The following is a 26,697-nucleotide window of genomic DNA, read 5'->3' on the forward strand; positions in this document are numbered from 1 at the left end:
GCTATATCTAAATATAATGATGTATAAAATCCTATGATTTATTTTGGTGTGATGATAACATTTTATAAAGAAAAAGTAAGAATTAATCTTTTGATGAAAAAAGATTTTAACTTAATAATGAGGTTACTCTTGAACCCCCCTTTCCATGAATTTTCTCATTTGATGGGTGCTTTTCTCAGTACTGTCCAACATCTCCTCTGGACAAATCAGTGTTCCCAATATGGGTGCTCCTTTTTAATTTGATCCTTGCATTCTCCCTTATGTATCCTTAAAATGTCCTAAGTATGTAATACTTTTTAAGGTTGCATTGTCACAGGCCCAAAGAACTTAGAGATTCTTGCAGAGAGAGTATCAGTATGAAAGCAGATGGGATTTTCAGCTGTCTCTGTGAAAAGACATGAAATAATGAATTTTCATCACAAATCAGAAGGATACAACAGGAAGAAATAGATTGTCACAAAAATAAAAGATCAGTAACATTTAGATTAATACTCAAGAGAGAAAACAATGGTTTGGGATGGAAAATGTATGAAAAAGGCAAGCATTATTAAACAGAAGTATTGTAGATGAAATGGAGATGAGAACCAGTGTGTCAGGGTTTTAAAAAAGAGGAGTTTGAAACATAAAACCTGTAAAAATAAGAAAAATAATTTAGAGAGCAAGACACTTAAATGGGCAAATGGTTTTGATTGCCACACTTAGAGAAGGAGGTGCCTATCCCTTTAGTAGAGACCACTTTCTGAGCATCTGTTTTCTCCTATCAGCCCTCTGAACGACATCTTCCTTCTGCAGTCTCCCAACACATCACCTGCTTGGAAACAAAACTGCCCCAGTCAAATCACCTTTCCAAGATAAAAAGTAAAGTTATTCTAAACACATTAATGGCATCTTCTGTTGAAAATCAGTCCTTTTAGAAGACTTTAGGTTTAGAAGAACTGGAACTTTCCTGTTTAATTTTGACTAAATAAGGCATATTTAAATATTTTAACATTTTATTGCAATTAATATATTTCAATTCAGCTTTTTTTTTAAATCAAAAATTTAGTTCCTTGTATCCAATAACTTTTTAGTTCGAAATGCAGTTCACATTACTAAATTTGATGAATCTACATGCCTTTTATCTTTCCTTTTGTGCATTGTCACTGCCAGGTAAACTCTGTAATTAACCAGAGGATACTGACTGCACAGCAAGTTATTAGCCCACTGAATAATTTGGCTTTAAGCTTGCCTGAGCCAGAAGTATAGTATCAGTATTACTGTGTTGGAAGTTGTTATCCTTAATTTAATTATACTACTAATAGTCTTAATAATTACAGACTTTTTTCCTTGCCAATTACAATGTCATTTTTTTCTCTTTTTCTCATACAAAATTGAAGCCCATAATCCAAAGCATGTGCTGAGAGCTACACACTGAGTGACCATGTAAGGATAATGGATGTTTAAATTTACCTGTCTTTGTAAGATCATTTTACCAGGAAATAATAGAGAACATCAGGATGTTTGGGGAGAGAAAAGATGACTCTTTTCTTTACACAACATGAAAATGCCATGGTAACTTGCAAAAAATGAATAAATGACTGTTTCTGAAATAGTCCTTTTTCCTCTTCCATACACTTATGAATCCTAAATGAAATGCAACAGTGAGTAGAATGGTTAAGTTCTGATGTAGATTGGACTAGGGGTACAGGGATATTCACCCACTGGTGTTTCTGCAAATGGAGTTTTAGCTCCAGCAGTTTTAAACAGCTTACCTAAAACTAAGCTATTGTCTATAGCATTAAGACACTATTTATATATATGTTATATATATATAAGAAATAATATATGATATATACACAAGAAAAATCTCTTTTTTACCTTGCTATCAGAGAAAGTTGTGACTCTCCTGAAACTCCTTCTCATTCCACAAAGATGTCAGTCCCAAGCATTCACATGCACAGGACAATCACTGGCTTGTTTAATCTCATCAACAGATCCTGAGGGCAAATACCTAGTATGAAACTGCCCTTTTGCTCTCTTCTGTAATTTCAGTAGGAGCCAGTAAACTAAGAAATTTTTCCACCTAACACTAATTCATCATTTCAAAAGAGGAAATAAGAAATACAAGAGCTTTCTGTTCCTTAGACTTGGACTCATCTTCTCAGAGAATTGGTCCTGATACATTGCTCAAAATATAAGTTTTACCCTCTTCTCAAAACAAGGAAGCCTAAGGAGAGACAAAAGGGGCCATGAAAGTGTCAGAGCCATAGGATGTCTCTTGACACCTGAAGAATTTAAATTTTGGGTCCCAATTTTCCTCCCAGTCTTTATCCTGGCAGAAAGCACCTTAATCTGCTCTAAATTGGAGGACCTTTTCCTTTGCCAGACAAAACCCCAATTAGGCCACCCCAATTCAGGATGGGTAATTGAGCAGATAAGCATGACCATGTTCTTGTCTCTTCCATATAGTGTCCCACGGTCTGACCTCAGCACAAAACAGGGATCAGCATCTCTTCCCACCTCCATTTTGCCATCACCGCTACTACAATTACCTTAACCTCTTCAGTGAGAAACAGCTGGAACAAGGAATGTCAGCCACAGTACAAACCTTGCCTCTGCTACAAGGGACGGAGTCATCAGCATTCTGTAAGCTGGTGACATTCATCATTCCTCAAACACAGATGTGTACACAATGGAATTTTGAGCATGACTTCTGATATTAAAATTTCCCCTCAGTGATCACCCTGAGAGCAAATACTCACTAGTACTTCATGTTGCACTTTAAACAAAGTTCACAACTAGGAAGTAGGCATCCAACCCAAGAGGTAGACAGCTGAACATTTTTGTGATTTGGTTCAACAACATTTTCTAGCCTACCACAATTTTCAACTTCCTAATAACATTTTTATACAGATCTGATTGATAGACTGATTTTTGTTTTGCTGGGTTGAGAGGGGAGAAGGACAGGGTGAGGTAACTAAAAGAGGGGAGTAAACAAAAAAGGGAACTGTAGAAAACTTAAATACACATTTTTACCTCTTCAGAACAATTTAGTAATACAACACCATTGCAATTCCCTATGGATCTGTATGAACTAAGTAGCTTGCCATTAATTAATATATTTGTTTTTCCTATCACCCAAGCCAGCTTTTTTAAAGACAAGTAGAGCAAAAGTATCTCAGTGTAGATGAACTTTACTGAGATATGTCTGGCAAAAATCTACAATGTTTCTAACTTGTACTGCTGACTGTCAACAATTCATAGCAGTTAATCCATAAAATCTCAATTAAAAGTTTCACTAAGAGATTTAATTCTTTAAAAATATATATTAAGTAAACCAAATAGGACTGCACACTTAGCGACTATATGTTTATGTTCTTTACCTACTCCTTCTGTCTAGCAGAGAACTGTTCTAAAATGTAACATACTGCAACCAATAGAATCAAGCAAATCTAAGTGAGTTTGGATTAGAGATTAGAAGGGACAGAACAGTATCTGCTATGTTTTCCTAAGAGCCCAAACCCACCACACTAGTCTGCAGAGAGAATCAGCTGTGCAAAGAAGAAAAAGCTGTACCTTAAGTCACCAAACCAACCACATGATGGCAGTCCAACATTAAAAAAAGGAAAAAAAAAACCTGCATTAAGAGAAACTATTTGAAAAAGTAATACAAAATGTATACATATTATTTATAATATAATCAAAGAGTGTTGCAGAGCAGTAATTTCTGTTTGCCCACCTCTAAATTCTTGAAGGACCTAAATGCAGATAAATATGCTGTTTATCTTCCATGAAGCCTTCATAGATGAGTTTTTACATCCAGAGTCCACAGAAAAAGGATTTAAATAGCAGTTTCATAATTTTAGAAAATACTATTTTGAAGTAGTACTATGCAGATTTGCACTGTTTTTGTTAAGAGTTCTGACTTCAATTCACTTATATTTATTTCTGAAATCCAGCATAGCTGTCAATGTGCTACTGTACAACTGAGCTTGTAGTTTCTTCTAATCATGCTTTTTAGTTTCCTCCTCACTAACTGAAACTCAACTATCTATACAAATTCACACACAAAGCTTCCTGTCCAAATCTTTGATAGGCATATGCAACACATCATTATCTTATGAATGCCCAACACCTATAAGAACTGATGACATCTAGAGTCTCATTTGCTCGGATTCAGTATTTGCTACAGTTGATATATAGTTTTATTTTTACCATTTTTATTAGTGAGGCTAATGATTTCAGTGATATTTCATGGTATTTCCAAAATAATTTCCCAATGCTTTTCCTAACCAGCATGACAGATTGTTCCAGTTGGCACATATCCCCAGAATTGCTCCCTTGTTCCTAGATGAATTAATTTTTATTTGTCTATATTGAATTGCATGTTCTGTATGCCAACCAAATCAAGATGGGTGAAATCATTTAACATCTTGTGTCTCTCATTACCCTCTTTGCTTTTGCCAGTATTGTGAGTAACTCTGAAAATGTGTTTTCTCATACCAAATTATATGGATCCAATTAGCAATATCAGAGTTCACATCAGTTGCTGGTGAGAGCATTTTTACACAACACAAGGCATTAGCTGCAAACCAGTCACTGCTACACAAAAATACTGCTACTGCCCCAAAATGTGGCATTTTTTCATTCTAACTCAGGTTGGAAATATAGATTTAAATTTATATTGTGATGTTACAGGAGATATGAGCTGCTAGGTCACCTGCAGGTCTGTAATCACAGATTTGAAGTTGATAAGCGTTCTTGGTACTCCATGGTAACAAAGTAAATTTGTTGAACTTTGATTTAGAACACATTACATTGTGGAATCTCTTCTGGCTCACAACTCTTGTGACTGAGCTTTTCCTTACATGTGGAAAAGTTTTACTGTGAATACCTCTTTGTACCTATGAAATCAAAGGGCATGCTCATGAACTTCATTTCCACATTCACCACAGAGTTATAGACTCATTTAGGCTGGAAAAGACCTACAAGATCAAACCCAACCTTTGATCACCACCCTGTGACCCAGACCATGGCCCTGAGTGACACATCCAGCCACTTCCTGAATACCCCCAGAGATGGTGACTCCACCACCTCTCTGGGCAGTCCACTCCAATGCTTGATGACCTTCTCCATAAAAAATTCTTTCTTATATCGAATCCTAACCTATCCAGGTGCAGCTTGAGACTGTGTCCTCTCATCCTGTCGCTGGTTGTCTGGGAGAAGAGCCCACTCCTCACCTGGCTACCATCTCCTTTCAGGTAGCTGTAGAGAGTGATAAGGCCAATCCTGAGCCTCCTCTTCTCCAGGCTAAACAACCTCAGCTCCCTCAGCCACTCTTCATTCCTCACTCTCAAAACCCTTCCCTGGCCTCATTGCCCATCTGTGGAGACAATGTTTTTCTTGAAGTGATGATCCACGACACCAGAGATGGAAGAGGAGGAGAAGCTTTTCCAGCCTTTTGGTGCTTCTGGGTGGTGCCATACAACTCCTCTGCTGCACAGCAGTGGCCATCACCCCATGGCAGGTTCAGCATCCTTGTTTTACAGCGCCTTCTTCCCTCTCTCTACTGAATTGTTTTTCAGGTTGCACCCTGAGCAACCATGACAATACAATTTTTTTTCCCAACGACAAGCCCAGGAATGTGGAAAGCTGGCCTAAAACTTGCACTTCTTTCCTCTGCCTTGCAAAGCCTTCCTATCAATGGATACAGTCTGAAATTTGTTGAGCTGACTTAGACTTGCACCATGGCACCGTCTTGATGATTCATTTTCTGAAAAATTTCACATGTATATACAATAACATACTTTAAAATAAATGTACTTGGGTATTTTCCTCCTGCTCATGGGATGTTTACAATTTCAAGTCTGGTATACCTCGTATTAAACTCGAAGTACTGCAAAAAATTTTGCTTTTTACTGCACTATTGATCTGAAAGACACAAAACCTAGCAACATAATGGCCTTTGTTAAAGTATGTACAGAACTCAATTTTGTTGTCATGATGCCTTTAATTCTAATTAGATTCTTTCTCATTGTTTGAAGTTCTTTCTTTATGCTAAAAATCAAGAAGTGTCAATTATAATTGCATTGTTTATTCACAGAATCCATTCTGATAATCAATATTGAAGAAAATTGATGAGTTGCCAGTAATTACTCAGAAAATGCTTAACTGTGCATATACTTGAAAACGTTTGAAAATCAGAAGTACAACCACCCCATCTTCTGATCAATTTGTGCTATGACATGTCAGAAAACTCAGAAACATGTTTGATATTGTGATTTTCATATTTAATTCAGAATGATTACACATGTAAAAGCCTCAATATGCACTCAATATAAAAGCACCAAGTGTATGATGAAAGACAAGGAACTACTGGAGAGAGTCCAGTGGTGGGCCACACAAATGATAAATGGATTGAAGCATCTCTTGTACAAGGAGGGACTGCTGGAACTGGGCCTACTCAGTCTAGAGAAGAGTGAAAGGGAATTTAATCAATGCATATAAATGAGGTATAAATACCTCAAAAGTGGGTGCCAAGAGGGTGGTGCCAGGCTCTTTTCAGTGGTGCCCAGTGACAAGATGAGGAGCATTAGCCATAAACTAAAACACAGAAAGTTCCGCCTCAACATGAATTACAATTTTTTTACAATGGGGGTGGCAGAGCACTGGCACAGGCTGCCCAGGGAGGTCATGAATTCTTCCACTGAAGACATTCAAAACCCACATGGAAATGGTCCTATCACAGGCTCCAGGTGACTCTGCCTTAGAAAGGGCTTGGGCAAGTTGATGTGGAGATTGTCAAAGGGGATTTTCAGATTAGATTATTGGAAAAATCTTTTTCACCATTACGGTGCTCAGGCATTGGAACAGATTGCCCAGGGCGGTGGTGGAATCAGCATGCCCTTAGCGTTTAACAGGGGTGTGGGTCCGGCGCTTGGTGATGTGGTTTAGGGGTGACAGGGGCACTGCTGGGTGATGGCTGGACTTGATCTCGTAAAGGTCTCTTCCAACGCCGACGATTCCATGATTCTCTAATTCTATCTCCAGAGCTCCCTTCCAACCCTACCGATACAGCAATTGTTTAAGAAAGTGGGCACAACACAGCAGCTCCATTTCGGTTGCACACCGCAGGAAGGATTCCAAGTGCGAACAACAACAGTTTCATCTCGGAACGTTCAAGTCGAAAGGCGGCTGCCTGCAGCAGCAGCTCCATCCCGGATTTGTCACAGCACTGCCTAGCCCCACACGCCCCCGGGCCCGCGGAAGCACCAGGGCCTGCTGGGGAAGCGGAAGAGCCGCCCCGCCCCGCCCCGCCCCGCCCCGCCCGGCCCGGCCCGGCCCGGCCCCGCCCGCGCGGCCCCGCCCCCGCCTCGCCTGCGCAGGGGCCGCCGGAGCCGCCGGAGCCGCTGCGCCCTCCCGGCGCCGGGGCCGCCGCCGCCCCGCCATGTCCGAGGCGGGCCAGGAGCTCGTCCACCTGGTGTGGGGCAAGAAGGCCGGGCCCCGCGGGCTGGCCGACACCATCTTCTGCCGCTGGGCGCAAGGTACCTGCGTGCGCCGTGCCCCGCCGCCCTTCCCGCCCCGCTGCCCGCCGGGCTCACCGCAGCCCCGGCCGCCCCCCGCGCTGGGGCCCGGGTGCCTGAGGGGCGCCGTGCCCTGGGCGCTGCTCCTGTGCCTGTGCCCGCGCTGGCCCACGCGGGAAAATGATGCAGCAGCTTCCCTTGCTAAATCATTATTTTGGTTTTTTGCAGCATAATCGTCTTTATCCTCACATCTCCACAGGAACTTAGAATTGTGTAGAAAAGGATCTGAATTTATTAAATATAACAACAGCGTCTCCTGTCGTGATTTTGCATAGCTCGTGGAAACGAACATAAGTTGTGCTGTGGTTTTGGTTTTTTTTTGTGAATATGTGAGTCACAAATAGCAGAAGCGGGGCCAAACTTGGGACAGAGACCCACAGATTTGTTTTTTGAATTGGTTATTTGGCCGTGGAAGCAGGTGCATGCCAGTACTAGGACATGCCAGAGATAAAGCACCGGTAACGCTGGAATGTGTGGTATTTTTAAAGGTGTTTTTTTTGGTGTTTAGGTTGTACAGCCAATGCAGGGTTTCTGCTTGATGGAAGCTTGTTGGTGATCCTTAAAAGTGCAATTGCAATGCTTACCTGTAAGAATTATATGCAAGGATTCAGTGTGTGTACCTGTCCCGGCTGAAAGAAGGGAATAGTAGCCTTCTCTATAACTTACTGGGGACTTTGAGGAATTCTAGTAATGATTCATGTTCATGATAAAACTGTTGATTCCTGGACAAAATTCGTAAGCGATAGTGGAATTTAGAGATTAAAAAATGTGTCCAGGTCTCAGGTTAAGGTTGCTTGAAACTTAGTTTCTTAGTGTTCTCTGTTTGTTTTTATTTTTTTTACAAGGGTGTTGTCATTTACATAGTTTCAGTAGATTTGGGAGCTGCGTAGCTGCTCCTCACTGCTGGACAGAGTGTATTACCAGGCTCATATTTTTTTCCCTATGTTTATCTCTCTTCAGATAAGTCAGTGATAAACATTAGGGAAAAAAGCCAAATTCTGATCTAGAATTTAAGCAGGCACAGCAAAGCCATTGCTTCTCCTAACAAAATTGCTTACTGAAATGTAATGACTTTCTGAAATATCTGTTAAGTTTTGGTAATGTTGCGGTTTCAGTACAAAGTGTGTACAAAGTCAGAAAAGAAGAACTGGTGTTAGAAAGTTTAAATATTTCTTTCACTGGTAATGTTGGATTGCCACAATTGAAGTTTTTAAGATAGTTTGTGTGACAAATTTCAGCAGTTTCAAAATTTACTGAAATGTGTGTTATAATGCATTGTGCATGTGGTGGACCGAGAGTTTAATGGAAAAGGTCTCTGGAGTTCTTGGTGGCTTCTGCAATGGAGCTATTTCCAGTCTGTCTGTAGGGAAAGTCCTATGACTAGAATGTGTAGTGCATCTGTCCCCTTCTCTGTATCCCTCTCAGTATAATCAATTTTGTGTAGCAAAACCCCGTGACATTAAGTTAGACTGTTTGGAGGTCTTGTGCTGAGAATCAAAACAGCCAATTCCAGTTCACTTACCTTCTGTAGCTGCATAATACTTTCACCCAGCTTTCAGTTTCTGTTTTGTTGATAAAGTTCTGCAGCATTTACTTGCTGCAAAGGAGGCCCATCAACACTGACTCATCAAGATTTAAAAGAAAAAAAACAACAAACAAATATATGAAGCTTTATTGTTTCCAAAGACTTTAAAGTTTAAAAGATAGATCCTGTTCCACACAAAAAGTGCTGAAAGCATCAAACAACTAATTTGGTGTTGGATTTTTTGTTTTTATTTATTTTGATTGTAGTGCCAGCATGGCATTTATTTTGGATACTTGCTAAGCATCATCTGATCCTTTCTCAAACGCTTTGGAAGCTGAGAGCTATGATTTTCATTTGGAAAGAAAAGTAGGCAGTTGGGAGGGTGTTGGGGAACCTAAGACTGATAGCTGTCAGTTTTTGAGTGAAGGCAGCACATTCCAGGAATCCAGTTATGCACCAGACTCCTTGACCATCATACTCGTTTGGAGATGGGATGGTTTGCCAGCAGTTGGAGAACTGACCCAGCTCATGTGGATGTGCTGCTGGAAGTTAGTGGCAGTAATTCCCTCAGGCTTCTGCATTGGCAACTTGAAGTATATTGGTTTTATTCTGGACTAAAAGGCATGGCTGTAAAATTGGTGTGAGGGTTTTCATGTGGAGTTCTTTACAGAATTTTTGTCTTTATGATTGCAGCAGAATTTGCAGTTTGAACCTTGTGGATTCCATTTACCAGAATCTTGAAAGCAGACGCAGGAATGTAGTGCAAAGCTTCAGTCTGCTCTTTGGTGTTTCCTGGCATGGATGTGAGGACTTGGGAAGGAGCTGAGAAGATGACTGAACCCTAAAGGAGTATACCTATGTTATGAGTAAATTCCTCCATTGACCCAAGGGACAAATTTCATGCATAGAACTGTTCTTCAGATCATCCCCCAGGCATGAGACATCATGGCCATCCAATATAAGTGTCTGGCAGGCTTGCACAGAGCATCCTTTCTGAATTACATAAGCTGTGTTCTCACTGGTCTTCAGAAAGAAAGATCTAGAATGGTCTTCTATACAAGAAGCATTTAACTGCAGAAGTATAGTGGGAAGTACAGTTTGTGTATTTGGCTAACATACAGTGTAGAAGGGTCAATTTTGTCTGCATTCTTTTCTAGCTTCCTGTGGCCCAGTTTAGTGGCAGCCTACCAGGTAGTTTGTATACATTCCTCAGTCTCTTACTGGACTTCCTATCTCTTTATTCACAACCCATTCAGTGGAGTTTTGTTGTGGTATTGCTGTAGTAAATTCTCCTTTGTTTATGTGGGCAGAAAAATGTTTTTTGTTTGTTGGGGGTTTTTCTCCCCACATAAAATTTCAGAAGTTTCATTTTACTGCAAAGATACACTTGCAAAACCCAAAGCCACAAGCAAAATATGTATCATTCTATTCCCAGTGCTAAAGAAAGAGTGCAACATTAAGATGTGTTGTAAACCTCTTGTTTGGGTGATAATGTGTTATTCCAGTGTTTCTGTCAGGCTGTTCTTGTATCCCTAAAGAGAAAAAGAAATGCACTTCCATGGTGAGAGGTGGCTGAAGTCACTTGGTTTGTTCAGCTTGGAGGAGAGGAGACTGAGAGGAAACTTCATTGTGGCCTTCAGCATGCACACAAGGGGAACTGAAGGGACAGGTACTGATCTCTTTACTGTTGTGAGCAGTGACAGGACTTGAGAAAACAGTGTGCAGTTGATTCAGAGGAGGTTTAGGTTGGGTATCAGGGAAAGGTTTCAATAACCAGAGGGTGGTTGAGCACTGGAATGGGCTCTGCAGGTAAGTGCTCACAGCAGCAAGCCTGACAGAGTTAAGGAGCCTTTGGACAGCACTGCCAGGCACACGGTGTGACTCTTGGGGTGACATGTGCAGGAACAGGAGTTGGACTTGATGATCCTTGTTGTTCCCTTCCAACTCAACATATGCTGTGATTCTAGGACAAAAAGTGGATAGTGCAGTGTCTTTACAGGTAGATTGAATCAGCAAGGGTTTTTCTGACGTGGTTACTATTGCATGCTCTTGACTAATTCCCTTGTCTCTTTCATTTAGGTAAAACTGGGTTTTGTACAGAGTGAAAATACTGAAGAGACACAGCATCCTTTGTGAAATGATAGTTATATCTATGGTGTCCTGGGTGGAAAAAAAGGTTTTTTAGAAATAGGCTGGTAATAAAAAGATACAGGAAAGTGGTGGAGTAGTCATGGTAGAAGAATGAATGGGTTTTGTAGTACTTTGGACCATGATGTGGCATATTAGATGAAGGACAGGAGTGGTTAAGTAAGTCATAGACTAATTTTGGTAAACTGTACATAGAAGAGAATTAGATACAACAAAGAAATATGGACCTTCATAAATGCCAAATGGGGAAATAAGGAGAATAAAACTTTGTGTTGTGTGATTGTGGTGGACAAAGGATATAAAGACAGATTTCTCAGTGTCATTACTCAAAATATTGGGCGATGCACTGGCTACCAACAGGAGTCTAGATCCACTTCATCTCTCTGCCACACTGCCTCAAAAGGTTAAAGCAGCAGAGCAGTAGTAATGTTGAAAAAATTGAGTCAATGCAGCCTTTAATAAGGTTTTAAATTGCATGGAAGATATATGATAATGGCATTATTTTATGTTTCTTGCAGGGAAATGATGCTAATTATACTAATGGATGAAAGCAGACAGATAACTTAAAAAAAAATTTTGGCTGCATTACATCTTTTTTCTTTTTGAAATTTTATCTTGAGTGAAAAGAGCTGTATGATAGATATGAAAATTTGAGAGAAAGCAGAAGTTACTCTGGATTGGAGATGCTCATCTTGGTACCTTAAAGGGTGGCCAGGCCATTCTTACAAATCATAAGGAAGAGTGTAGGGTTGATGAGTGCTTGCAGATTGCCCAAAATGTGACTGTGTGGAGGGTTAAAAAGGTGAGTGGGTGTGGTTTCAGGCTGAGGTTGAACCCAGCTGGAGTTTGGAATTCTGATTTCTGAAATTTTACCTGAGCTGACTTCCAATTCTGTAGAACTTTTTTAAAAGAGCAAGACCATACTGACTGAAGCTCATTTTTTTTTGCTTAATAGCTTTTAGAATCTTAGTATTTATTAAGCATTAAGCAGCACTTAAGTAATAAGAAGTGTTTCCTTGGGTGTTTTATGTGTTTTGCCTGTGGTTGTATTCTGTGAAATTCTGTGTGATACCGACTTTACGTTGTCTGTCTCAGATTTGTATTCATTCTGGTGGGTCACTTGATGTTCTTTATTTTTAGGAGGCAATTTTGAAAAACAGGGCAGGGTTAAGCTGAGACAGTTCATGCCTTCTATAAGAAGCCTGAAGAATGTGAAGCAAATTCAAGATTTCTTAAGTGTGGTTTAGTGGCACCACACCCAAGTATGTTGTTTTTCTGCAGAAATAAATCATTAAAACAACTAAAAAAGCTCTCTTGTTGAAGTGTGCTTAGATAGCATGCAGTAATGCTTCAAAGCAGAGGAGGACTCACCTTTTAATATTCTAAGCCTGCACAAACCAATTCAGAAAGTTGAAAGGACTGATGATATTTCTTGGTAGGGCACGTTAACAGGGCAGTGAAATGGCATCACTGCAAGCTTTGCTCCAAGTAGGAATTAATGGAGCTTCATTGCTACATCAGGTGATGCCAGATCTAAGTATGTAGGCTTGACATAGGCCCCTAGGTGTTGGAAATAAAATACATCTTTGTAATGCACATGTGATTAAAAATAACCTGGAGCCTTTGATCAGATGCAGCAGAATCCCCATGGCTACCCTGATCCTTTTTAAAACAAACAATTCACACTGTTGTGGAACATCTACTATTCTGTGATGAAGTATGGCATACAAAATATGCAGTTGTTCTATCTCTTACTGCTTGAGAGGATGTACTTGCCATGCTGTACTGTGGGGGGGATGCATTTCCTCAGTTCAAATTCACATCCAGAGCTTAGAATGCTTTTGTAATGGCAGCATGTAATCCCGCAGAATTGGGAAGAGGAGAAATTGTGGGGAAGTAGCATTGAACTTCGTTTCTGCTGAGACTGACACTGTCAGTCCATGACAAGATGCATGTGTGTCCCCTTTCTGCCTGCCCCCACTTGCTGACTGCAGTTGCATGGTTTCTAGATTGCAGTGAACTAGAATGACTTTGGCACAATCTTATCATTCCTTAAAAGGATAATGCAAAACACCTCTTGCTCTAAATTGCCGTGTGTCAGCTTCATCAAGGTAATTGCATGTGCGTTTATCAATGAGTAATGAAAGATATGAATCACCTCTCTTAAAGACAAGTTTAAGGGCAAGGTGGTAGTGAAACAATTTTGCTCTAATTGCTCCAGTATTTGCTTTATTATCTGACTTTAAGATAATTCTGAAATACAAATTATTAATACAAAGCATTAAAGCTGGGGGAGGAAAATTGGTGATGTTGCATCTCAGTAAATGGAGTGTATCTTCTGTAAAAGAACACCATTAAGAGGTCTGATTCAGGGGTTGCAAGTGAATATTTAAACTGCTCAGCATATTTCACTCTTAATAGGATGTGCTGATAGGTCAAAAATGAGATCAGTGGGAGGCATACTGTGCCATTCATCAGGAATAGAAGTGTATTATATATGTTCAGTGAAGGTTCGAAGATATATTTTCATTACATATGTAGACAAAATAATACACAAATTTTAATTTATTGATAAGAAATAAACTATAATAAAATAAAAACCATGGTTTAAGTTAGAAATTCTTTTGTTTAAAACCCCAGCTGGTGGACCTTTGTGGTCATGATTTAATTGCAGATATAAATAATTAATGTCTCTCCTTTCAGCTGTACTTGTGACTTTTTTGCTTCAGATAGTTTAACCATATGCAGTTACATTATCAAGGAAACAAAACCCCAATTTTTAAAGGTGAATAAATCAGGTGTCATTTCTGTTAGGGAAGGAGTATACATACTTGTTTATATAGTTCATTAAATAAAATCCTTTTTCATTTGACAGGATTTGTTTTTAGTGACTCTGAATCAACTGCATTAGAACAATTTGAAGGTGGCCCTTGTGCAGTGATAGCACCTGTACAGGTAAGATGCCTTTACTGGTTTAAAATCAGTGAGCCCAAAATTTGTTCTTTATATATTTGGAACTAAAATAAATATATATATATAAAATAAATATGAAAAATAAATTGCAGATCAGTTGTATTTTGATTTCATAATTAAAGTATGGAGGAGGCAAAATCTCTGTAAAAAGACAGGGATGAGCATGGGCTGATTTTGAACTATAATTTTGCAGAAGGACATTTGTTTGAGGAAATGTAGCAGGCTGATCCAATCAGAAGTAACTTCAAAATCAGGAATGCGTTGTAAAGGGGAGGAGGAAAAGATCAGATACAAATATAATTCTAATCCTGTCACATCTCTTGAATTCCCTGCCTTTAAGGGTAATGTCTGTGTCACAGTGTCTGCTTTTTTTTTGTAATTCTGTATTAGAAATACTTGAAGTGGTTGATTTTCCCATCTAACAACGTTTGCTTAAAAAAAATCTGTTAAAAAATATCTGTAATGGGAGGACAAGGTGAGCATGTCAGGAAAGCAGTGAAAGTTGAACCAGCTGTTTCTGAGGTGCTACAAATACCTGAAATGGCAAGACTCTGCTTCATGAAATTTCTTCTTTCATTGTTCCTTCTCTGTAACTCAGAGATTTTTTTTTGTTGTTTTTTAATTGTATTACATTAGCATTGATGGTAAAACAAAGCAGGGATATGGAGATGCACAGGATTGCTTTAACCTGATCTGGAGGTTATTATTTGCAATGGGTAAAAGAGGTGGGCTCGTTAACTACTAAAGGGATTTGTGTTAGTGACTAGATATGTCTTGTACTACTGATCAGTTATACTGGAAAATATTTGTGCCTCCATTCCTGCAGTCCTGTGAGTCAGGAGGTGTCTGTGCCAATATGCACTTTGTCTATTTGAAGTGTACTTGAGGTTCAAACCCAGTGGTGTTGGATGTAGTTATGAGGCCACCTTTGTAGCTGGTTTGATGGGGAAAAGTCAGTAAATAGGGCAGGCTCAGGGTCTTGTTCTGAATGGTAAGCAGCTTGAAACTCTTTTAAAAACATGCAAAAATGCTTTGGTGCTTGTGACAAAATGCAAAAGGCAATGTTGTCTTGTATTTTAATAATATTTTATTCTTTGGTAACAAAGGCATTCCTTTTGAAGAGGCTTTTTACCAGTGAAAAGTCTACTTGGAGAGACTGTCCAGGTACTGAGACCCTTTTTTATCCCCCCTCATTATTCTTCCATTTTATTTATTTGTAAAGCATGTATTAGTTAAAAACCTTAAAATATTTCACACTTTGTTGTTTGTTTGTGTTCCTCCATATTTTATGTATGTTACGTGCTTCAGAACTCCTATTTGTGAGGTCTATGCTGGTGCTTAATACTTCTGTGTTTTAGAAATATTTAATTGAAATTTGTTATTAAGAAAGGGAATGAGTTATAAATTCTATAAAACCACATTTTTCTAAAGACAGCCTTATAATCTTTGATCCAGTGTAGTCAAAGAGCAATTAACATTAGTAATTAATGAGATAAAAGTAATAATTATTTAGGTAGCATTAATGTATAAAAAATACTGGTAGGTTATATATGGCAGTTGTTCTCAGCAATCAGACTCATGTAGGTTTCTGATCTTTCAGAAGAGGAGCAGAAGAACCTTCTCTGCCATACATTATGTGATATTTTGGAAATGGCTTGCTCTGATAATTCTGAGTCATACTGTCTGGCAACATGGATAAGAGGAAAAACAACTGAAGAAACTGCTAGTATTTCTGAAAGTCCTGCAGAATCTAGTCATCAAGAGGAGCAACCTTGTAAGATGTATTTCTATGCTAAATTACCCATCTTTTAGTGAAGTATTACATGGTTTTAAGGACCACTGCTCTTTTATTAATTCACAGATTGTGGGTTTGCCTTTGTGATTCCATAAGCAAAAGACAAAATTTTTGTCTGTTGTAATTAGAGGTGTTCATCCTTTTTGTTGAAAGCAATGTGGTGTCTGATCACTGCAGTTCTAACATACATGTTTCTTTAGAATTTCAGCAATTTCCATAATCTTCAATTTTATTTTATAATTTACTGGGACCTGATACATCTTTAATTTTGAAACATCTACATGCTTCTTAACACTGGAAGAATACTTCTCACTCGTTGCTTTAGAAGAATTTTGTAGAAAATTCTCCAATGCTCTATTGATTCTAAATTATTCTGGATCCTCTCTTATGGAGTAGTAGCCTTTTTCCGTTTGTCTGTGCAGTACCAAACAATTTAAATCACCTTCTGGTAAATTACCTAAATTTTTTTGTAGTTTGGAATTTTTCAGTTACCTGCTTTTTGCAATTGTCTTGCTTCATGAGTTACTGACATCAAGGGTCCAGGAGACAACATCTGTTGCACTAGGATGAGGCATCCAGTCATATCTAACTACTGCAGAGTCAGTGACATGGAAAGTTTGTCTGTGCACACATGATCAGAGAGTTGTATTTATTAATCTTTAAACAGGAAAGATCTAATGTGCTAAAAGATAAGCTGCTTTTTCTTTGTTTTTGTTCACAATTTGTGCCTTAAGAAGTATGAAAATCCCTTCACATGAGAGCATATTGCTTATAGAGGTGCTATCTTTTGATGGAAGAAATATGTTACTCAGCAGTTTGTGGCATACCTACAAAGCAGGAATTGTACAAATAGATTTATTGTGCACAGCTAGTTATAGCAATTTGTGGTGCTGGAGCTCTTTATGAGTTGTCTTCATCTGCTTCTAGCAAGTGCTCCCTGTGCTTTAGAAGGCTCAAGCAATAATAATTAAAATGATATTTAATTGGAAAAACAGATGGTCAGTGCACAAGAGCTCCAAGGTGAGCATTTCTTAAAGCAATAAAAAATATTATACAGAAGGTTTTATCTGCAACTTTTCTATTTTATCCTTTGCAAGATAAGGCAGTTGCAATCTGAAATTCTGGTTTTTTTTTTCTTTTTTGTTAGCTGTCTCTGAAGCTCTTGCCAGTGATAGGAAGTTTGTGTTCTACATAAAGTGAAGCAGAGACTAGTTATCTACAGGATATTACTGTCCTGGTTTTTAATGTATTGCTTGATTCCAAAGAACTTTTAACTGTAGATGATGTTCAACAGTGTTTTTAAACACACACTCAAGTTAATAATTACTCTCAACACTGACACTTATGAACTAATCCATTCTCTTACATAACTACATTTTTCATGTTTCCGTGCAAATCTTCAGGTTCTGCCTGACTTGTCCTTAATAACATGGAATGTGCTCAAGGAAGACCAGATACATTTCCCATGTACAGCATGCTTATGTCATGGGCCATGTTGGTCTCTTTCATTGTTTCTATTCTAAATTCCCTGCTAGACACTGAATGCACCTCTCCTCTGTAGAGCGTTTTACCTTCTATGTGTGATGCTGTATTCCTACCAATTTAAGATATGTTAGGTTTGAGCTTTTTTCCCTTCCTCTGTCCTGCTATTTACCTGTAAACCATCTTCTTAACCTGGTTAAGGGTGGGACAAAGATGATGAGGAGAGGATATTATGAGTAATGCAAAGTTGTGTAACTGCTAGTGCAAAGGAATACATTTATTTCTTGCTTGGCTGGTGTACTCAATAAAAATAGAAACTGGCATTGTCATAGTTGATTGGAGTTAAGGGATGAGTTGGGTGAGCAGGGACTATTACAGACACAGTTCCATATGGCAGGCTGTTTGAGAATTGGATATGGGATATGTTTATAATAAAGCCATGAAATATGCTTAGACACAGCATGATAGAGTATCATTTTAAAGAATTTCTAAACAATTGTATTTCTCATACATCTCATGTTCTCTTGCTGTTTGTTCTGTTTCGTTCCACTAAGCCCTGTCTTTATTTAGCATTGTTTGGGTTATGTATAGCTCTACTTCTCTTTAGAAGTTCTACTTATTTCCCTTTATTTCAAATAGTAATTATCTTAGCATTTTACTCTGTTCTTTAGTAACAGAATGAAACTGCCTGTCATCCTGCTCTGTGAACAAAAGGTGGATTCGAGCACACTTACTGAATGCAATAGCATTTTTCATCTGCTTTTGTGGTGTATAGCAGTCACTTGTTGGCCATGTGTTGGCTTTAGTAGTGCAAGTTCCCAGGTTCAAAGATTGCTTTATATGAGTTAGTCCCTCTAACCTTGTGCTTACAAAAACATGTGTTCTTCAAGCAAGGTTAGTTTTCTGCAATTTAGCATTTTCTGCAGTTTAGATTCATTGTTTCATATTTTATAAAAATGTCTTTAAAATACATTCTTTTAAGTCCAGTTTTACTCTTGGTAATCTAAGCAATTCCTTGTAGTTATTCAAATGACACAAACTAAAATTCTTAAGACTGCTGCTGTTCTATTTCTTAAGTAGAAAATGAAAGTATTCTGTTGCTTGACAATCAGTTGTATTTGCATGTAGAGCAAATTAAGTACATCTTTCAAAATACAATCAGAATAGGCATAAAATGCCTTTTGGGGAATTCTGGTGTGGAAAATTGATCAGTGGTACTAGCCCTAATGGCTTCACATCTTAACTGAGTTGTACGCAGCCACATTCTGTAGCTCGGTGATCAGGCATTGTTTCAATACTCAGCATCAAGTGGTATCTATCAGAAAGCAGATCTGTCTGTTTTGTTTTTTGTCTCTACTAGCAGAAAGATAAAGTAAAGGTATAAAGCCTGTGTTGAACTTGGGAAGACACTAATGCTGTATTTTTTTATGTCCTGGATGCACACTAATTTGAAAGGCTGTTTATCCATTATTGAAAAAAAACAACAAGAACTTACTTGAAAACAGATTATGTAACACTGTTTAGAATAATTCTACTTTTTTGTTTGTAATAAATAAGCGTTAAAGGGAAAAAAAGAACTAAATTTCAGTAACAGAAGTGTCTATTCAAAGAAAAAAATACAGCTTACCTACACTGATAAAATGATCCAAATAATCATGCTTGCTTTTCTAGGAAATAGTACTTCTTGTTGACCTGCAAAATTATATCTATAGTATGCATATGCTTGGTGACTTTGTAACAGCCACATTTTGTACAAAATCAACAGCTCAGTATATGACAAATATTTCCAGCATGCCAGTGGCTTTGTGCTTTTAATAAATTGATTAATCCAAATAGAAATGTTCTCACTAATTTGTATGGTGGAATCTTAATGTTGCAGTAAATTAATTTATACTAATGAGTTAAATTTAAAAGTCAGGAGAGGATTAAAAATATAATTAGAGCTTGAAAGTATTCTAGCTTGCTGTGTGTATCTTGTGTCATTTTTTTGCCATGTGTAGTGCTGAAAAGTGTCTCTTGTGTATAGCTGCCTTGGCTGTCGAAGAGCTTGGCTTTGAGCGATTTCATGCATTAATTCAGTAAGTAATATGTTGGAACATTTAAAATGCAATATTTTGAAGTTACACTAATACTCACAGGCCTGAAAGGGGTATGCTGAGGAGCTTTTTGTGTGTTACTCATCAGGATAAACTTGGATTTCAAGTTTTGGTTTGGGGGGTTTTGTGTTTTTTCTTTCATTTTATGTGGAATATTTTAAATGGACATTTAAATGGAACATTTTAAGTGGAATATCATTTTGAGCATAAGTATTAGGCTTTAAAATAAAACTGGAGCAATGTAATGTGATAAATTGGCTAGATAGTTTATGCATTTCAAGTTTATGAACATAGGGTTCTGGGGATCTAATCAAGATTACTATTTAAGTTAAAGATGTTATTCCTCAATAATTATATAATGTCATCAGTACTTTTTCCTGATTTGAGATGTCATAAGAAGTATTTTTTTTTAAATGTTTCATACTTTAAACATAGTTCTTTTTTGGGGTCTAAACCCAGAGTTCACAGTTCTAGTGAGTTTATATTTAAAGGTAACTGCCTTTTATTTTCATAGCGAACAATTAGATGAATATTATGCAAATCAATCCCCAAAGAGTAGATAAAGAGCAGCAGAATTCCAAAAAACACCTGAGATGGAAAATGTGGCTAATTAGAACTGAAATAACCACAGCTCATTTTACCAGTAGTAATTATAGTTTATTTTTTAAACCCATTGTCATATAAGGAAATAAGAACAAGGAAAATATAAAATTTGTATAACCTTAGCTGATCAAAACACTAATTTCTTGCCCTTCCTCCTCCCCTCCTGCTCAGCCTTTCAGTCTTTGGACTTGTGGTACCAAATTAAATTTTTTCTGTCATTCTCCTTGGAATCAGTGCTCTGGCATTTGCCTTTAGACATCAGGTGGATTTCAGAACTGGCATTACCTTGCATACCTTGTATGCCATGTGTACTCTACTGATGAAGAAAGGATGTTTAGAAATCAAGTATTAGCCAGAGTAAACCCATCTGTGGATATATTTTTGTAGATCTTTGTTTCTTTTTTAAACAAAGCTTACTAAAAGTGTGCAAGAAATCAGAAAAAAAATAATGTACTGTTTGTGTAAGCTAAGCAAAGACTATGATCTAGTTTGAATTATTCAAACTAATGTTTGTGTTCTGAAATGTAATATTTAGCTCTAACTACCCAAGGAATTGCAAGTGTGTTGTTTCACTGGGATATTGGTGAATTCCTTCCTTTCCTCAGTTTTTATTTCAGTTTTTTTCCTTTTTAAACATATGATCACATGGTGTTACCTTATCATCCAGGCAGTCACCATATTATGCAATAAGATAATATCCCAAATGTCAGTGTACCACTGTTCAATGTTTTGAACTATTTACTTTTTCCAAAGCTAGTATCTAACAAAGTCAAATTCTTATGGGAAATGAAATAATTGCTTCAAAATCCTGGAAGATAGTCTCACCTGGTTAAGTAGAAGGTTTTTCTCCATTGTTTCTGGGCTGAATGTCGTTCAGAACCCTACATAGTGCCAATGTTTTTTGGTGACATACAGTCTATTTGCAATTTCAGTAACATTGCTTTATAGAATTACAGTGGTGGTGCAAGCCACTCAGGCTTTTCACACATTTGTAACTTTATGGTTAATGTTTGCATATAAAAATGGCTCATTTTTGCGTTTTGCTCCAGAATTATTTCTCATCTGCAGATGGCAGTTACTGTAACTCCAGAGGAGCTGCTGTGTCATCCTGTGTATAACACCAGATCTGTTCTACTTTGACATTTTCATGTTAGGTGTTAGTAATTCTTGGTAGTGCTTTGTGACACTATTCTAATGCTTCATCTCAATACATGCTTCTTTTCTGTTGTTTGTTATTGTTTTTTGTCTTTAGCAAACGAGCGTTCAAAAGCTTCCCTGAACTAAAGGCTGCAGTTTGGGATCAATATTCAGCATGGACAAACAGATTTGGAGTATTGCTCTTTCTGTATTCTGTAATACTGACAAAGGTTTGTGGGTTGCTTGATGTATTTTTTGGGTGGGTTTTATTTCTTTCTTAAGAGAAAGTTTGATCCTGTAACCCTTTTTCTGTAAAAGGTGAACGAGTAAACTGATTAACTAAGTCAAGTCCAGATAAATTGTTGCAGTACAGGTCCAGCCTAAAAATTTGAAAGGCTCGGTCCTTTGGGTTTTTTGGGTTTTGGTTTGTCTTTTTCTCTTTTGATCTGGGAGACTTTGACTTACACATTTTGAAAACATCCTTCCTTGCAAGATGTTTGAAAATACCTTCATTTGAAGAGAAAGCAGCCTTTATCAGTTCATGTAAAAACAGCAGCCTCCCAGTGTTTCACTGTTGCATTCTGTTGTATAAATGTTGCAGCTCATTCCTTAAGATGGCAAAAATGTTTATAATTTTTCTACAGGGTATAGAAAACATAAAAAATGAAATTGAAGATGCAACTGAGCCATTGATAGATCCTGTTTATGGTCATGGAAGGTAAGCTGCAAAAAAAGTTTGCTACCACTTAAAATAGATTTTTGAGCTGATTTTTTTGTCTTATGTAACTGATCATTCTTTTAGGAAGTTACTGACATTAAAAGAGAGACTCAATTGTAATTTAAAAATAATCAAAAGCAACACTGAAAAGTGTGTCTGTTTCCCTGCTAACTCCTTTTAGTACATCAGTCCTGAGGAAGTGCTTCTGTTCTTGTTGAATTTTCAGATCGATAATTTTCAAATTCAGGACTGCATTTCAAGTTCATATTTGAAAGAGTGGAAATGATAATTAGGGTTCCTGAATTATAATACATACTAGTTAATGGAAAATAGTTACAAAATATCTGCTTGGGTAATTCAGTAATTTTTAAATTTGTTACAGATAACCACATTTTTTGAAATAAATTTCATGTCCCTTTTAATATCTTACATCTTACATAATTTCTTTCTGTTGTATAGCCAAAGTTTGATTAATCTGCTGTTGACTGGACATGCTGTTTCTAACGTGTGGGATGGAGACAGAGAATGTTCAGGAATGAGTAAGTTGGTTCTAGTTTATGCTTGTTATATTTTACATAATTTGAGATGCTGACCTATAGATTGGGAATACATTCCATTTCTGTTTTGATAGTCTCCTTGTTTACTGCCCTTTGAATTAAGTAGACTTCAGATGGAAGTAAAACACATTTGCACAAAATAGCTGATGTGAATACAGTGAATATCAGTGAATACAGGATTGTCAGCTACAAGTTGAATGTAGATGTTACATGGATGATGGGAGGGAGTGCAGTCTCTGTAATTTGGGAAGTTTGAAGACAAGGCCACTGTTCAAAACAGCCACACCAAACTGGAGAAATGGACTGACAGTAATGTCCTGAGGTGCAGCCAAGTCCTATATCCAGGATGGAATAAACCTGTGGAACAGCACAGGGCAGCACTGGCTGGCAGGAAAGGACCTGAGTCCCTTGTGGGCAGTGAGCTGCACTCACTCCCTGGTGTGTCCTCCTGGCCAAGGAGGGCTGTGCAGGAGGGTGGCCAGCAGCTGAAGAGAAATGGTGGTTCTTTCCCTCTCTCTGGCACTTGTGGGACCAACTCTGGGGTGGGGTGTCCAGTTTTGGTCTCCCCAGTGCAGGAAAAGCATTGACATAGTGGAGTGATTCAGTGGAGGCTCATGATTAGAGAGCTTTTGTGGTTTTTGGGTTTTATTTTACAAATAGAGATTATATGAAAACAGAAGCAGTTTGCATTGTTCACATCTCCTCTTTCACTGCTACAAAGTCTATCTTGGGTTCATCTTGTTTCTTACAATGATTTTCCATCATCTAAGCGCAGAAAATACTTACTTGAAATGAGGTTCAGGACAGATCCATGCAGGACCTGAATCAAAATGCTCTGGTTTGATGATGAACAAGTAATATAATCTCCCTTGAGACATCTTAGACTTGCTCTTGGTTATGATTTCATGCAGCCTATGCTTTCAGACTTACAGAAGGTCATTTGGATATTCTAACGTTTCTCTATTTGACATTGTTATTATTTATCCTCCCTATTTCTAATAGAAATTTGTTTCAATTAGCCTTCTGGGTTTTATCTGTATGTTTTCTTCAGTATTTTTAATTTTCCCTTTTTGATTATGATATATCTTTCTGGATTTTTAGATTATTATCGATCAATCTGAATTTTCTAGGAGCTTTCCTTTACATTAGGCTAAGTTGCTGTTCTGCAATTTAATATATTAGTTTTGAAAATTGTGAGTTCATTCCCTCATTTGCCTTTCAGATTATCTTTTTGGTAGGCTTTTTCTTAGTTATCCAGATTGGAATTTTTTTCTTTTCTGAAAATGCTGAACTTGCTTTGGACACAGTATAAGTCAGCATTTAGGTTCTCAGTCAGTTCTGCCCCAAAAACCTAGAGTGAGAGCTCCCATAGATCTGTCTTTTTGTGGAGAGCGGAGGAATAGAAAATGATCTTTAGTACTTCTGAAGGATCTGGTGTTATGTGTCCTGTTAGTTTTTCTGAGCAGTCCAGTAATTGGACTTTATGTTGGGAGCCCTCCATTTTCTTGAAGCTGTTGGATAATTACAGCCAGAACCTGCTTATACACAGTCCTAAGTCTATAAACATATTTGTTACCAAGTGATTTGTTATAGTCTATCAAAAAGAAAGATAAAGAGCAGCTGGTACTGTTCACAGCTTCTTAGGCTAGGCTGAATTTTGGATACATTGTCACATTTCCTTTATTTAGAAATCCTTTTTGTCATCTTTTCTTCTTTGAGCATTTCTCTTGGATTTTGTTTCTCTTTGTGTGTAAAACCTTCAGCTTCTTTCATGTCGACGCTTATGAGCTTTTCATGTTGAAGGTATCAAAATAACAACGACTGAATACTGTTTTAATCAGAAGTTATCTGAAGTCACTTTACCTCTTTTTCAACTATTTAGATAAGCAGTTTTTAATTAATAAATAATTAAAATTATTTATAAGCCATTGTAAAGGTACTGCCAGTAATTTTAGCAGTGACAAAAGAACAGACTGAGTTGCAAACTTGAGGAATTACCATCTCTTTGCAGATTATTCTCAGACCACTGGCTCTCACAGTATTGCATATTTTCCAAACAGGGTAGGAGTTACGACCTGGAATTGTTCTTGGCCAGTGGTGGTAAAAATGCCAGTGATATCTCTTCTTTGACTATCTACATGTTCTCCTTTAAACCTTTCTTCTTATTCTGATCTCTTCTCTTGCCACAGCTGTCCTCGGTGGGAAGATACGGGGAGGTAGTTGGTATTTTTAACTGCTTTTTTAGGGCCGTTGTTCCTCCATGCACTGTAGCAGTTCCCTATGAATGCAGCCGGGGCTGGAGTTGCTTTTCCCGGGAGGTGCCAGGGATTTGTGGGGTTGGTGTGGCCGCTGGGTGGCGCTGTGCTGATGCGGATGGAAACAAATGGGTTCAGAAATTTGAGTCCTTTGCAAAAGTGCTTTTCCAAGCGAGAGAAACTAACTTTGTGACAAGAGGCATAAATATTCATTTTCTTAGTTGATCTTTCGTGTTATCAGATGTCTTCCAGTCATCTTCTCTCTTTGTGGGGTGAGGATATTCACAGAATAAACTTTGATTTAGTGCAGCTAATCTCCTTTTGTTTCTTTGTAAATCAACTGAGAGTAGTTTTTGCTTTTGTGTCTCTCCTCTCTGTTGGCTCATTCTGAAGGAGGCATAGGTAGGTCAGTGACTACAAGCTGAAGTTAACCTAGGAGCTTCCTACACAGATACACAATCTGTGGAGCTTGACTACTAACAACTCAGAATATTCACAGTGTGGCTATTGTTGTATCCAGAATCACAGCACTCTCTAGTTATCAGTGAGAGTTCTCATCTAGTTATCTTTCAGGGGAACAAACTATTTAAGCATAGAATTCTTTTGAATAAATAAATAATTATTTATTTAATAAATTTATTTATTAAATTTATTTATTCAAAATAATAAATTATTTTGAATAAATAAATTTCCAAATAGTAAGTATTATTTACATGTGACTTAGTTGTTCTGTGCCCAGGTATTGGCACTTACATCTGAAGTCCCTGTTTAGCACACTGGACTTCTCATTGATTTTTGTTACTGGTTTTTAAGAAATATATGTGATGCATAAAATTACTTCTCTAATGTACTGTTGCTTACTTCTGCCACTCATTTCCTTCATTGCATGTATAAATGTGCTATTTCTGTATTTTAGCTGTTCCCTGGTTTGCAGGATTCTTCACTAGTTTTTTTAATTGGGCTATAGCTCTCTTTCCCCCAGCTCAAAGAAAGGATGAATTGTCTCAGCATATGGCAATTTATAGCCACTCAGCTATTTGCCAGGAGGTAATGAGGTTTTGCAAAGGATAATCTATGCACTCTGAATATTTTAATTCCAAGCAAGTTTGAAGGTAATCTGTAAAAGCACAGCTTGCAGATCAAAGAATTCTACACCGCAAAGATCATTTTAATATGTATAGCTCACACTGTAAGGAAGGAGTTGTACTTCCAGACACAAAGGTAGTGAATAAGCTTATGTTTGTAAGTTTTTTGGGTTTTGATTTTCAGAATTGTATATATGGGGAGTTTTGCTTAATAGTAGAGGGAAAAATGAAACCATTACTATAACAACTGTTCTGCACTGTTGCAAAATACAGTGAGGTAAACTTGAAGTTGGTGAAGGGAATATAGCAAGCCTGGTGCTGCAGAGTTCACTTCTGCAAATCCAGGAATCTTTTAAATTCAGAATGGCTTCTTTCACTTGCTATGGTCCTGAGGCTTTAGCCCATTGGTAAAGATGTCAGTTTTGTGCTGTTGTACACAGATGACTTGTTTTATACATCAAGAGTTCTATTATCATTACACTGCAAGGATTCCAAATTGCAGAGTTTCATACTGCCGCGATGTTTCTCGTAGACAGTTCCTCTAAGCATTGCCTCTCCCTGGTCCTTGCAGTAACCATCTGAGTCCTGATCCCACCAATCCACTCTTTTATACCACTTGTTCTTCTTGGCTACAGGTGTGGCCTGTTAACATTAGACCTGTTCCTAATCTTTAGTTATTGGTTCAGCTGCAACTCTTTGGGGGATAAGATTACATTCTATACCACCTTCTGTATCTGTATTTGGTTGAGGCTTAGTGTTTT

General features: G+C 37.8%; 1 protein-coding gene across 6 annotated transcripts in view; it reads left to right on the forward strand.

The window, feature by feature from the left end:
- Positions 1–7,327: 7,327 nt before the first annotated feature.
- MINDY3 (MINDY lysine 48 deubiquitinase 3) overlaps positions 7,328–26,697 on the forward strand; it is a 45,366-nt gene continuing 25,996 nt past the window's right edge. The window contains exons 1-8 of one of the 6 annotated variants that reach the window (XM_058823667.1): positions 7,328–7,523; positions 14,111–14,190; positions 15,315–15,372; positions 15,809–15,982; positions 19,512–19,563; positions 21,437–21,551; positions 21,966–22,039; positions 22,499–22,578. In XM_058823667.1, the coding sequence (XP_058679650.1) occupies positions 7,427–7,523; positions 14,111–14,190; positions 15,315–15,372; positions 15,809–15,982; positions 19,512–19,563; positions 21,437–21,551; positions 21,966–22,039; positions 22,499–22,578 (730 nt within the window). In that variant the 5' untranslated portion in view covers positions 7,328–7,426. Of the gene's footprint in view, positions 7,524–10,713; positions 10,757–12,394; positions 12,498–13,324; positions 13,347–14,110; positions 14,191–15,314; positions 15,373–15,808; positions 15,983–19,511; positions 19,564–21,436; positions 21,552–21,965; positions 22,040–22,498; positions 22,579–26,697 lie in introns of those variants that run through there. The other 5 variants (XM_058823751.1, XM_058823497.1, XM_058823582.1 and 2 more) reach the window with 5 other exon arrangements.

This window comes from Ammospiza caudacuta, chromosome 1 (assembly GCF_027887145.1).
Source record: "Ammospiza caudacuta isolate bAmmCau1 chromosome 1, bAmmCau1.pri, whole genome shotgun sequence".
NCBI classification, from domain to species: Eukaryota; Metazoa; Chordata; class Aves; order Passeriformes; family Passerellidae; genus Ammospiza; species Ammospiza caudacuta.